At 43.7% G+C, this 13789-nt stretch overlaps 1 protein-coding gene across 5 annotated transcripts in view; it reads left to right on the forward strand.

The window, feature by feature from the left end:
* SRFBP1 (serum response factor binding protein 1) overlaps positions 1–13789 on the forward strand; it is a 376852-nt gene that overhangs the window by 126473 nt on the left and 236590 nt on the right. For 4 of the 5 annotated variants that reach the window (XM_063964204.1, XM_063964202.1, XM_063964203.1 and 1 more), the window contains one exon: positions 8676–8764. The exons of the other annotated variant lie outside the window; for it this stretch is intronic. In XM_063964204.1, the coding sequence (XP_063820274.1) occupies positions 8676–8764 (89 nt within the window). The remainder of the gene's footprint in view (positions 1–8675; positions 8765–13789) is intronic. 5 annotated transcript variants of the gene reach the window in all.

Here is a 13789-nt window from a genome sequence, read left to right on the forward strand (position 1 = left end):
AATCCGTTTTTTATTGAATATGTTGAATTCCGGCACCCACTTGCCGGAATTCGACGGTCTAATTGTGTCGAATTAAAAAAACGGGCGAAAAATTGCCGCGATTCGCCGGCAATTGCATATACCCCTATATGCATCTAACAAGTATACTTTTCAGTGTGGACAAATATTTTTGGTCTCCTTAATCGTAGGGTTAGTTTTTTTATTTATTATTAACAGCCTTCAATTATATGGCACCATAATGATTCATAAGTGCCTTACAGATTACATATTCAGAAACAGTATGAACAAAAGAAGAAACAAGACTTGCAGTAGAAAACATTGCAGAACATGAACTACAGACTATTTACAGTATGTTGCTGCATCAGTAGCCATAATACACAAATAAGCAGCACAGAATCCAAAGGTTTGGTGCTGCTTTTGGCAGTGGGAAGGAGATGGTATAAGTGAGGGAAGTGGGCCCTGTCTGTGAGATCTTACTATCGATATAATGTATCTGTCTGGTTAGTATGGCAAAAACTTATAGTAAAATGTGGTACAGTATTTCAGGTTCCTAACCTTCATAATAGAAGCTTTTCTAGTCTAGTACTAGTTGAGTGCATGCATCTTCCAGGAGTCCATTCCAATTACCTGGAAACGCAGGTACTGATGGTGATGTTATATTCTCCCGGTATACTTCTATATTATTTATTATTTATTTATTTATTAACAGTTTCTTATATAGCGCAACAAATTCAGTTTTGCTTTCAAATTGGACACAATGATACAACAAAACTGGGTAATAAACAAACAGTCAAAGGTAGGAAGGCCCTGCTCGCAAGCTTACAATCTATAGGAAAATGGGCATTTATACACAAGGAAAAGCATTATCTATTGCATATTTGTCCACTGGATTGCAAAGGTTCTAGGTGGGTTGCATGATATCACACCACAGCAATGATGAACCCTGGTCAGAAAGAAGGGAAAGTGAAAAAAGAGAAAATATGTGGAGGATATGTGCGGACTGTACAGTAGGGCTATAATCGGATAGGAAAGCTTATGAAGGTTGGATGAGCGGTTCTGGAATGTGATAAGCTAGCCTGAATAGGTGAGCTTTCAGGGAACGTTTGAAGGTTTGGAGACTAGGGGAGAGTCTTATTGTGCGTGGTAGGGCATTCCACAGAGTGGGTGCAGCCCGAAGGAAGTCCTACAGTCGTGCATGGGAGCAAGTAATGAGTGTGGATGAGAGACGTAGATCTTGTGAAGATCGGAGAGGTCGGGTTGGTATATATTTTGAGATGAGCGAAGAGATGTACATTGGTGTAGTATGGTTAATGGCCTTATGTGTGAGTAAAAGTATTTTATATTGAATACGGTAGAATACAGGTAACCAATGGAGGGACTGACAGAGTGGATCTGCAGACGATGAACGTCTAGTGAGGAATATTAGCCTCGCAGCTGCATTCAGAATGGATTGTAATGGTGAGATTCTCTTGTTGGTAAGACCAGTAAGAAGACTATTGCAATAATCAATGCGAGAGATAATGAGAGCATGGATTAGAGTTTTTGCAGTGTCTTGTGTAAGGTATGGTCGTATTTTGGATATGTTTTTTAGATGCTTGTAACATGATCTTGAGACAGATTGAATGTGGGGAGCAAAGGACAGTTCTGAGTCAAGTTTGACATCTAGGCAGCGAGCTTGTGGGGTAGGGTTGATTGTTGAGTGATAGAGATATCAGGTTGGTAACTACTATTGGCCGGTGGAAATATAAGTAGCTCTGTTTTGGAAATATTAAGTTTGAGGTGGGGAGATGACATCCGAGATGAAATAGCAGAAAGGCATTCAGTGACCCTGACCTATACAGATGGTGACAAATCTGGGGAGGATAGGTAGATTTGAGTATCATCTGCGTACAGATGGCACTATATGGCCCCATATAAACGTAAGAGGGCAAGGATGGCTTCCTTCGTTTGGTTATAGTTCTTTATTAGCGTCACTAATAATCTAAATAATTTGGTGGCTTTGCCTGTGCAAAAATGTAATTTGTGAATCAGTCCTTTATTTTTCCAGGATCATACATGGATTTGTGTAACAAAAGGTCATCTGCTGTGGAGGGAGCAAAAGTTTTGCTTTTTAAAGATTGCAAATGATGTTCCAAAGCCCAGCATTTCATAAGAGAAAAATAGAAAAGGTGTATGCTAAATGACATGTAATCAGCATGCTTGCCCACTCTCCCTGACCTGCCAGATGACTCCCAGATTTGGGGAGAAACTCCTGGAAAAATGGATAACTCTCCCGCAAGCTTACAGCTGCCACAATTTCTTAGGCAAACTAGGCAGGGCAAGGTGCATAATGAGGCACTTTGCTATGAATCGCATAATCTTTGCCCGCCACCAGTGATGCAAAGATTGAAATCTCAGCAAAACATCAAAAGGGATGGGGTTGCATTGACACTAATTGTTGCACCTCGCCTACCCGGACATCCCTCATCACTGACCTCACATAGAGGGAATTGCCAAAGTCAGCGAGCATGGCTAAACATCTGCACAAAAATGCCCTGAATAGTGACATGGGTTGTGTAATTGTGTACTGTATATGCATGGCATATATATGTTTGTGTAACGGATTGGGAAACTATATATGTGCATGGCATACAGATGTGTGTACTATATGCATGGCATACAGATAAGAGTGTAATGGGTTGTGTAACTGTATATGCATGGCATATACTGTAGATGTTTGTGTAATGGGTTGTGAAACTGTTTATGCATGGCATACAGATGTGTGTAACGGGCCGTGTAACTGTATATACATGGCATACATGTGTGTGTATAATGGGCTGTGTAACTATATACATAGCATACAGATAAGTGTGTAATCTCTTGTGAAACTATGTATGGCATACAGATGTGTGTGTAATCTGTTGTGTAACTGTGTATGCATGGCATAAAGGTAGGTTTGTAATGAGTTGTGTTACTGTACATACATGGTATACAGATGTGTGTAATGGGTTGTGTAACTGTATATGTGTGGCTTAAATGTATGTGTGTAACTGCATAGCATACAGATGTGTGTAATGGGTTGTGTAACTGTATATGTATGGCATACAGATGTTTGTGTAATCTGTTGTGTAACTGTATATGCATGGCATAAAGGTATGTGTGTAATGAGTTGTGTAACTCTATGCATGGCAAACAAGAAAAGTGTGGAATCGGTTCTGTAACTGTATTCTTGGCATACAGATGTGTGTTTGGCCAAAAGATAATGTGATACTCCCTGCATACCTGCATATTTTGTCTGGTTTGTAAATGACCATCACAGTGTGCTGCAAACATCAAATAATGGAGATGACATCTGGATGACTTTACATCTGTTTATGGCCACTTAAGCAGTCTGTTAGTGCGGCACATGTCTGTGTTTCTAGTTCTTAGCGCAGAGAAAGAAATTTAGGTTTCTTGCCAAGTAATTTGTTTTTTGTGCTTCAGTGAGAGATTTCCTGTTTGTTCAGTTGTGGGAATATGTGCAATTGCCAGTATGCTAATGTCAGTTTAATAATTTATTGCAACTTTTATGACAACTAATTCTTTATGAACTGCATTAAAAGTGTAGACATAACGTTTTAAATAGTTTAGATGAGTTTCATATTTAACCTGAGCATTACGGTAATCTTAAACAGATGGCTGTCAATCACCAGTCTGGTAATTCATTGGGAGTTTAGTAGGAGTCACGTGTACGCTTTTGCGCTTAGGCCCCAATGTATTAAGCTTTAACAAGAGATAAAATGGAGACAGATAAAGAGTGATAAACCAGCCAACCAGCCCCTGTCATTTTTCAATCACAGACTGTGGCATGGCAGTTAGGGAACTGATTGGCTGGTACTTTACCTCTTTTATAATCCGTCTCCACTTTATCTCTTGTTAACGCTTAATACATTTGGGCCTTAGGGTAACTTTCCATCCTGTGCTCGGACACCTTGCATTCACTAAAGTTTAAACTGCAAATTACTTTATTTTTTTTATTTTTAACTATATGTGTCATAACCGCAAGTGCATTCCAGCTATTTTCTTCTAGACCCTAAAGGTTTTTGTATGGAAATTAAAGGCTACTTTATTAATAGCAATATATTTAGTGCTACATATGCTATAGAGAATAGGTAATTACTAGTCACTTTTTTTTTTTTTGTGAAGCTTACAGATTCCACAGCCACACATTTTGTCAGATGCTATTTGGCCTATCAGGAGGTATTTGGAGTGTGGGAGGAAACTATAGCACCAATTTACGTAAACTGTGGGACAATTTACACACCCCATATAGATAAGACAATGGTCAGAACTGAAACTAGATATTCAATACAATGAATCCGAACCTTTTGCAAATACGCAAAATGCATCTGGATTCGATATAAGCACACAACTCAGTAGCTAATAATAAACTGCGTATACAGGTATAAAAAAAACATTCAGTACAACACTGAGTATGTTTACTTCTGAGCTTCTTGGAATTGCACTCACATCCAATAAAGATGTTTGTTGGCAAATAATAATATATGTAATTATTCCTATCAACGATCTAGCACCTCACCGGAATAGTTTTGTATGCAGTGCATGTAATGATAAAAAGGTACATATAGTGCAACCCTGGGTATTTTTTGTGGGTTCATTTAAGAGTTTGTCAGGGAGTGCACTCACATTTAATCCACTTGTTTGTAAGCAAATAGTGATATATTTGTTCCGTTCCAGCTCGTAACTCAAACTGTCTGACAGGTCTTCCCTTGACCATAATAAATCTCCATATGAACTCTTGTTGGTTATTCAGGTGAGAGAAACAAAGCACAATTAGGGCATTATCTTCCATTTATTTCTAAACCGTATTAACCATCAGTAGTCAAATATTCCTAGCATACAGTATGAGGTACTCCGTATGAGAGAAAAATACTTGAGAGCCGAATGATCAGCTGCTGTGATCAGCCTCCCAGTGTAAGCGTGCAAGGAAGGTGCAGAGTTCCGGATGTTAATACAGATGTGTCCTCATATGCCAAACCTCAATACACCATGCAACATTAGATGCCTAGTATGAGGGAGCTGCGCTGAGCAGTGGTGTTGCATACCAACTTTTTCTTTCAATTTGAGTCTTACATATATTGCAGACTCAGCAAAGCACCACTTAGGCCAGTACCCAATTCCACTGCTAATGGATTCGGCCGGGGCTATCCAATTAGCCCCCGATACATGCCACTTATCGGGGATTATGCTTCAGGGTACTCCAGGCAGCCTAAGCAGAATCTGCAGTTAGCTGCCGTCGGAGCAGTGATAACACATGGGATGGGCAGTACGGATGGTGTAATGGTTAGCATTACTGCCTCACAGCACTGATGTCATGGGTTCGATTCCTACCATGGCTCTACCTGTGCAGAGTTTGTATATTCTCCCCGTACTTGCGTTGGTTTCCTCTGGGTACTCTGGTTTCCTCCCACAATCCAAAAATATACTGGTAAGTTAATTGGATCCCAACAAAAATTAACCATAGAATGTAGATTGTAAGCTCCACTTGGGCAGGGACCGATGTGAATGGCCAAATATTCTCTGTAAAGCGCTGTGGAATATGTGTGCGCTATGTAAATAACTGGTAGTAATAATAATAATAATAATAATAATAATTGGGAGCTTATCCCAGATCCCATGTGTTATCGAACAATAGTGGGTCCATTTTAAGCCGATAAAAATGGACTATAATTGGATTGCGTGAAAATGGCCATCGATCAAAAATGCGCTATCAGGCCCAAAAAGGAAGCTCGGAATTGGATACCGACATTAATCTGTATCAGAGATGCGGCTGTCACTTTAATGCGTTGGGTATGGGTGACCTGCGGTCGGGATCCTGGCGGTCAGCATACCAACGCCGGGATCCTGGCCACCAGCATACCGCCGGCCGCCAGAATGCCAGCAGGGGGGTGAGTGCAACAAAGCCCCTTGCAGGCTCGCTGCGCTCGCCACAGGTTCTATTCCCGCTCTATGGGTGTCGTGGACACCCATGAGTTGGAATAGTCCTCGGCACCTTGCCGGCAATCTGGCGTAAAAGATCCCTGCAACGGTATGCTGACCGCCGGGATTGTAACTACATCCCACTTTAACTGCATAGAAACCAGTTTTAAATATATACAAAGTCACAGATGAAAGACAACAGAATTTGCTGTGAAAGACAGCTGTGGTTGCTGCATCATAGCGTTTCGTAAACAGGCTCAGACTTTTCCATACCAAGATGTACAAGTGTCACATATCAGATTAATCAGTGCAGTCCCGTTGAGCGGTTTCTCACATCAGATTGTTTAATTTGTGTGAATTTAACTACACATAATTTTGCTGACATTGCACAATGTATATTACATTGACGTTTATGTTGAAATGTACAGCTGATATTTAATTTGCCAAATATAAATAAGCAACAAGTCTGATTTCATACAGAAGGCTGTAAATAAATAGTGGCCTTTGTGTATAGTTTTGTATGATTGACTATATTTTTAAAACATGCTCTGTTTAGAAATAGTTTTTTTCCCTGTATATTCATAGCTCTAACAGTCATCGTTGTCCTAGAACTGGCAGTATTACTTATTCTGGTGCATAGCAAAGATTGAACACTGTATGAAGAGTGACAATATGAATGTAACCGTTATATTTTGCAGACATTTGGCACTAATACAGTTAAATATCTCTATGTTCACAGTGTTTCTTTAATTTTAGTATACTGTTTACTTTGTACTTTGGAAATGTGGGTACCTATGTAAGATCTGCTTTTTCTCTATGTACAATTTGTATATGTACTGTATGTCTTTGTTGCAGACCCAACTGAGCCATAAAATAACACTGCATTAACAGTAATGCAGTTTACTATTAGGATCTTCATGACTTGTCAGCCTGTTAGCATACCACTCCTCGGGAACCCGGCTGTCTTAATACCGACGCCGGGATCTCGACAGGGTCAACATACCGCTACCGGAATACCAGCGAAGTAGGTGATTACCCCTCTGTGGGTGTCCTTGACACCCATAGAGGTAGAATAGAACCTGTGACGAGTGAAGCTCGCTACCGAGCACACAAATGGCTTCATTGTGCTCGCCCCCCTGCCGGCATTCTGCCACACAGGATGCCGGTGTCCGTATACTGACATTCGGCATCCCGTGCGGCGGGATCACATACCGATCCCTATGTAGTCATTTAATTGTTATGTTATTTCTGAATGATATGTGTAAAAACCAGAGCCGAATTTAGGGGTCAGGCCGCCCCTAGGTACAATGATATTGGACACCCACCCCACCCAGCACAATGAAATTAGCTTCCCTCACACCCGAAAGGGGTTTCGTTGCGCTCGCCCCCCTGCCGGCATACTAGCGGTCCGTATGCTGACCGCCGGTCACCCAACCCCAACCCTTTAGTGGGTTTACCGGTCTTTCATTTGTGGTTTACTCAGGAATGTTTAGTGACAATGAATATTGTTCCTGTTCACGAATGTACATTATGCCACTTACTTACCAGACCAGAGTTTAAAAAGCTTTGCATGACGGGGTTTGCTGAAATACCACATGTTTCTATTGGAAAGCTTTATAATTGAGTGCCTTGGATATTTGTCAAAAACACAGCTGTCCTCATTCTGAAAACCGCATGGTTAAAATGCTTATAAAACATCTCTGGTTTGCAAATGGAAATCAGTTATTTACATTTAGAGCTTATTATCTGATGCGCTTGAATCGTGAAATGAAACGCGCCTGTGTCACGTTACCAGTAATTGTGGATTTTTAGCCTTTAAAGAAATGCGTTAGTCATCTACATGTTAATATAAAGAATATATTTTCACATAATACAAGGCATATAAATATTATTCTTATCTTAGACTAATGAAGCCAGCCTGTAACGCTGTGGTTACGAAGTGTATACACCCCTCACAAAGCTGTTTGCTGCACTTTATTGAAGCTGCGGTCATTGATTGTAACAAATTGAAGTTGATGTGGTGGATTACTTAGTTAATCTGAAACAAATGTATGAAGAATGATTAATATGTTACAAAGTCTGTAATCTATAAGAATGTGTGGGATTTGAACTATTCTGCTCCCCCCTATCCAGTTACTGAGTATTTGTTATACACATTGGAAACCAAAGTAATTGACGTGCATCTGCAGTTATGTATTTAGATATTTTAATTGGGGTCATGAGACCTTTAATATGTTGTGATTATATTACAGCTTCGTGAAAGCAGGCAATATGCAGCTAGGCGTGGTGTCTGTGCATTCATTCCCTACAATAGTGATTTGTTGTGACTTTGTTACCTCTATGTCAGCAGGCATTACATGGTGTCGTGGGTCCTTTGTTTGTTATTATCTTATTTTTATTTTTAACCATATATTGGACATCTTTAAAATTGATGCATCCACATACTGTAGCATTTGACCAGCTTTACATTAAAGCAACAAAACTATTTAAGTGCTTGTGTTTGCAGCCTTATGCTTTGCATAACCTGTGCCAGATACAGTTGACTGATGATCCGATCAGTTGGGCATGTTGGAAGATTCTGCATGCCCGTTGCTCCGATCATTGCTGAAAGGTCGCAGAAACACACGATAATTGCCACATAATGTGTGCTCTGTTTTATCTATGTACTAAAACATTGTTACAATTTCTGTTTTGTTTTCTTTGTTTTGCTTCTACAGGTAGTGAAGATGCGGAAAGATGTGAAGAGGGTGAAAGTTCTAACTATTCGCAAGCTTACTCGCCACATTGCAAAACTTAAGTCGAAAAAGTAAGTCTTTTTGTTTTCTCTTATGTCCTAGAGGATGCTGGGGACTCCGTAAGGACCATGGTGTATAGACGGGCTCCGCAGGAGACATGGGCACTATAAAGAACTTTAGATGGGTGTGCACTGGCTCCTCCCTCTATGCCCCTCCTCCAGACCTCAGTTAGATCCTGTGCCCAGAGGAGACTGGGTGCACTACAGGGGAGCTCTCTCTGAAAAAGACTTTTGTTAGGTTTTTTATTTTCAGGGAGCACTGCTGGCAACAGGCTCCCTGCATCGTGGGACTGAGGGGAGAGAAGCAGACCTACTTAAATGATAGGCTCTGCTTCTTAGGCTACTGGACACCATTAGCTCCAGAGGGTCGGAACGCAGGTCTCACCCTCGCCGTTCGTCCCGGAGCCGCGCCGTCGTCCTCCTCACAGAGCCGGAAGATAGAAGCCGGGTGAGTATAAGAAGAAAGAAGACTTCAAAGGCAGCAGAAGACTAAAGATCTTCTCTGAAGTAACGCGCAGCGCTAACGCTGCGCGCCATTGCTCTCACACACACACACACACACACACACACACACACACACACACACACACACACACACACACACGGCGGGCACTGAAGGGCGCAGGGGGGACGCCCTGGGCAGCAATAATAAACCTCTAGGGACTGGCTAACATATATATATGCTGCGGAGGCTGTATATTAAATAATCCCCCGCCAGTATTGGAAATTTGAGCGGGACCGAAGCCCGCCGCTGAGGGGGCAGAGCTTGATCCTCCAGCACTAACCAGCGCCATTTTCTCCACAGCACACTGCAGAGAAGCTGGCTCCCCGGACTCTCCCCTGCTGAACACGGTGACAGAGGGCAAAAAAGAGGGGGGGTCATATTTAATTAGCGCAGTGAGTGTATATATATATATATATATATATTTATATAAAAGCGCTGTTTTGACTGGGAATTTTGTTTCCAGTGTCAGTTGGCGCTGGGTGTGTGCTGGCATACTCTCTCTCTGTCTCTCCAAAGGGCCTTATTGGGGAACTGTCTCGATATAGATATATCCCTGAGTGTGTGGGGGTGTCGGTACGCGTGTGTCGGCATGTCTGAGGCGGAAGGCTCATCTAAGGAGGAGGTGGAGCAGATGATTGTGGTGTCTCCGTCGGCAACGCCGACACCTGATTGGTTGGATATGTTGAATGTTTTAAATGCAAATGTGTCTTTATTACATCAGAGATTGGACAAAGTAGAGTCCAGGGATAGAACAGGGAGTCAATCCATGGCTTTGACTATGTCACAGGGCCCTTCAGGGTCTCAGAAACGTCCCCTGTCCCAAGTAGCGGACACTGATACCGACACGGATTCTGACTCCAGTGTCGACTACGATGATGCGAGGTTACACCCAAGTGTGGCCAAAAGTATTCATTATATGATTATTGCAATAAAGGATGTTTTACATATCACAGATGACCCCTCTGTCCCTGACAAGGGGGTACACATGTTTAAGGAAAAGAAACCTGAGGTAACCTTTCCCCCATCTCATGAACTGAACGTGTTATTTGAAAAGGCTTGGGAAACTCCAGACAAGAAACTGCAGATTCCCGAGAGGATTCTTCTGGCGTATCCTTTCCCTGCGCAGGACAGGTTACGGTGGGAATCCTCACCCATGGTGGACAAGGCGTTAACGCGCTTGTCCAAAAAGGTGGCGCTACCGTCTCCAGACACGGCAGCCCTCAAGGATCCTGCTGATCGCAGACAGGAAACTACCTTAAAATCAATTTATACACATACGGGTGCCTTGCTCAGACCGGCAATAGTGTCGGCTTGGGTTTGTAGCGGCTTGGACGGATACTTTGTCAGCTAACACTGATACCCTGGATAGGGATACCATTTTATTGACCTTAGGTCACATTAAAGACGCAGTCTTATATATGAGAGACGCTCAGAGAGACGTTGGTCTGCTAGGTTCGAGAGCCAACGCCATGGCGATTTCTGCTAGGCGAGCCCTGTGGACCCGCCAATGGACGGGTGATGCCGACTCAAAGAGGCATATGGAAGTTTTGCCTTTCAAAGGTGAGGATTTATTTGGGGAAGGTCTCGCGGACCTGGTTTCCACAGCTACCGCGGGTAAATCTACTTTTTTACGTTATGTTTCCCCACAGCAAAAGAAAACACTGCAATATCAGATGCAGTCCTTTCGGTCGCATAAGTCCAGAAGAGGTCGGGGCTCTTCCTTCCTCGCCAGAGGTAAGGGTAGAGGGAAAAGACTGCCTGCTACGGCTAGTTCCCAGGAGCAGAAGTCCTCCCCGGCTTCTACTGAATCCACCGCATGTCGCTGGGGCTCCACTGAGGGAGTCCGCGCCGGTGGGGGCACGTCTTCGACTCTTCAGCCACGTCTGGGTTCAGTCAGACATGGATCCTTGGGCAATGGAAATTGTATCCCAAGGTTACAAGCTGGAATTCGAAAACGTGCCTCCTCGCCGGTTTTTCAAATCGGCTTTACCAGCTTCTTCCCCAGAAAGGGAAATAGTTTTAGCTGCAATTCAAAAACTGTGTCAACAACAAGTGGTTGTCGAGGTTCCCCTAGTTCAACAGGGGAAGGGGTACTATTCAACCCTATTTGTGGTCCCGAAACCGGATGGCTCGGTCAGACCCATTCTAAATTTAAAATCCCTAAACCTGTACTTGAAAAAGTTCAAATACAAGATGGAATCGCTCCAGGCAGTTATCTCCAGCCTGGAAGCGGGGGATTTTATGGTGTCACTGGACATAAAGGACGCATACCTTCATGTCCCCATATATCCCCCTCATCAGGCGTACCTGAGATTCGCTGTACAGGACTGTCATTACCAGTTTCAGACGTTGCCGTTTGGGCTTTCCACGGCCCCGAGGATTTTCACCAAGGTAATGGCGGAAATGATGGTGCTCCTGCTCGGCAGGGAGTCACAATTATCCCGTACTTGGACGATCTCCTGATAAAAGCGAGACCGAGAGATCAGTTGCTGAAAAGCGTGGTGCTCTCCCTGAGAGTGCTGCAGCAACATGGCTGGATTCTGAATCTACCAAAGTCACAGGTGGTTCCAACAACTCGGCTATCTTTCTTAGGCATGATTCTGGACACGGAACAAAAGAGGATTTTTCTCCCAATGGAAAAAGCCCAGGAACTCCAGAACATGGTCAGAGACCTGTTAAAACCGAAAAGAGTGTCAGTCCATCAATGCACTCGAGTACTGGGGAAAATCGTGGCGACCTACGAGGCCATCCCCTTCGGCAGGTTTCATGCGAGGACGTTTCAGTGGGACCTTCTGGACAAGTGGTCCGGGTCCCATCTTCAAATTCATCAGAAATTAAGCCTGTCCCCCAGGGCCAGGGTGTCTCTCCTGTGGTGGCTACAGAGTGCTCACCTTCTAGAGGGTCGCAGGTTCGGCATTCAGGACTGGGTTCTGGTGACCATGGACGCGAGCCTCCGAGGATGGGGAGCAGTCACACAAGGAAGAAACTTTCAGGGACTATGGTCAAGCCAGGAGGCTTGTCTACACATCAACGTACTGAAATTGAGGGCCATATACAACGGCCTACGTCAAGCGGAGAAACTTCTTCGCGACCTACCGGTTCCGATTCAATCAGACAACGTCACAGCTGTGGCTCATGTAAACCGCCAAGGCGGGACAAGGAGCAGAGCGGCAATGGCGGAAGCCACCAGGATTCTTCGCTGGGCGGAAAATCACATAAGCGCTTTGGCAGCAGTCTTCATTCCGGGAGTGGACAACTGGGAAGCAGACTTCCTCAGAAGACACGATCTCCATCCAGGAGAGTGGGGACTTCATCAAGAAGTTTTTGCAGAGATAACAAGTCATTGGGGACTTCCTCAAATAGACATGATGGTTTCACGCCTCAACAAGAAGCTTCGGAGGTATTGTGCCAGGGCAAGGGACCCTCAGGCAGTAGCAGTAGACGCCCTGGTGACATCGTGGGTGTTTCAGTCGGTCTATGTGTTCCCTCCTCTTCCACTCCTCTCAAAGATATTGAGAATCATAAGACGAAAAAGCGTACGGACAATACTCATTGTTCCAGATTGGCCTCGATGGGCCTGGTATTCAGATCTTCAGGAAATGCTCACAGAAGATCCGTGGCCTCTTCCTCTCAGAGAGGACCTGTTGCAACAGGGGCCCTGCGTGTTTCAAGACTTACCGCGGTTACGTTTGACGGCATGGCGGTTGAACACCGAATCCTAGCTGGGAAAGGCATTCCAGAAGAAGCTATCCCTACTCTGATAAAAGCTAGGAAGGAAGTGACGGCGAAACATTATCACCGTATCTGGAGAAAGTATGTATCTTGGTGTGAAGCCAAGAATGCTCCTACTGAGGAATTCCATCTGGGCCGTTTTCTCCACTTTCTACAGACAGGAGTGGATATGGGCCTAAAATTAGGCTCCATTAAGGTTCAGATTTCGGCCCTATCAATTTTCTTTCAGAAGGAATTGGCTTCTCTCCCAGAAGTCAAGACTTTTGTAAAGGGAGTGCTGCACATACAGCCTCCTTTTGTGCCTCCAGTGGCACCATGGGACCTTAACGTGGTGTTACAGTTCCTAAAATCTCACTGGTTTGAACCTCTTCAAACGGTTGAATTAAAATTTCTCACTTGGAAGGTGGTCATGTTGTTGGCCTTGGCATCTGCAAGGCGGGTGTCCGAATTGGCTGCTTTGTCTCACAAAAGCCCCTATATGATTGTCCATGTGGATAGAGCGGAATTAAGGACTCGTCCTCAATTTTTGCCTAAAGTGGTTTCATCATTTCATATGAACCAACCTAATGTGGTTCCTGTGGCTACAGATGTCTTGGAGGATTCCAAGTCCCTTGATGTAGTCAGGGCCTTAAAGATTTATGTAGCCAGGACGGCTCGGGTTAGGAAAACAGAGGCACTGTTTATCCTGTATGCAGCCAACAAGGTTGGCGCTCCTGCTTCTAAGCAGACTATTGCTCGCTGTATCTGTAACACGATTCAGCAGGCTCATTCTACGGCTGGATTGCCGTTACCAAATTCGG

Source organism: Pseudophryne corroboree, chromosome 1 (genome assembly GCF_028390025.1).
Source record: "Pseudophryne corroboree isolate aPseCor3 chromosome 1, aPseCor3.hap2, whole genome shotgun sequence".
Classification (NCBI taxonomy): domain Eukaryota; kingdom Metazoa; phylum Chordata; class Amphibia; order Anura; family Myobatrachidae; genus Pseudophryne; species Pseudophryne corroboree.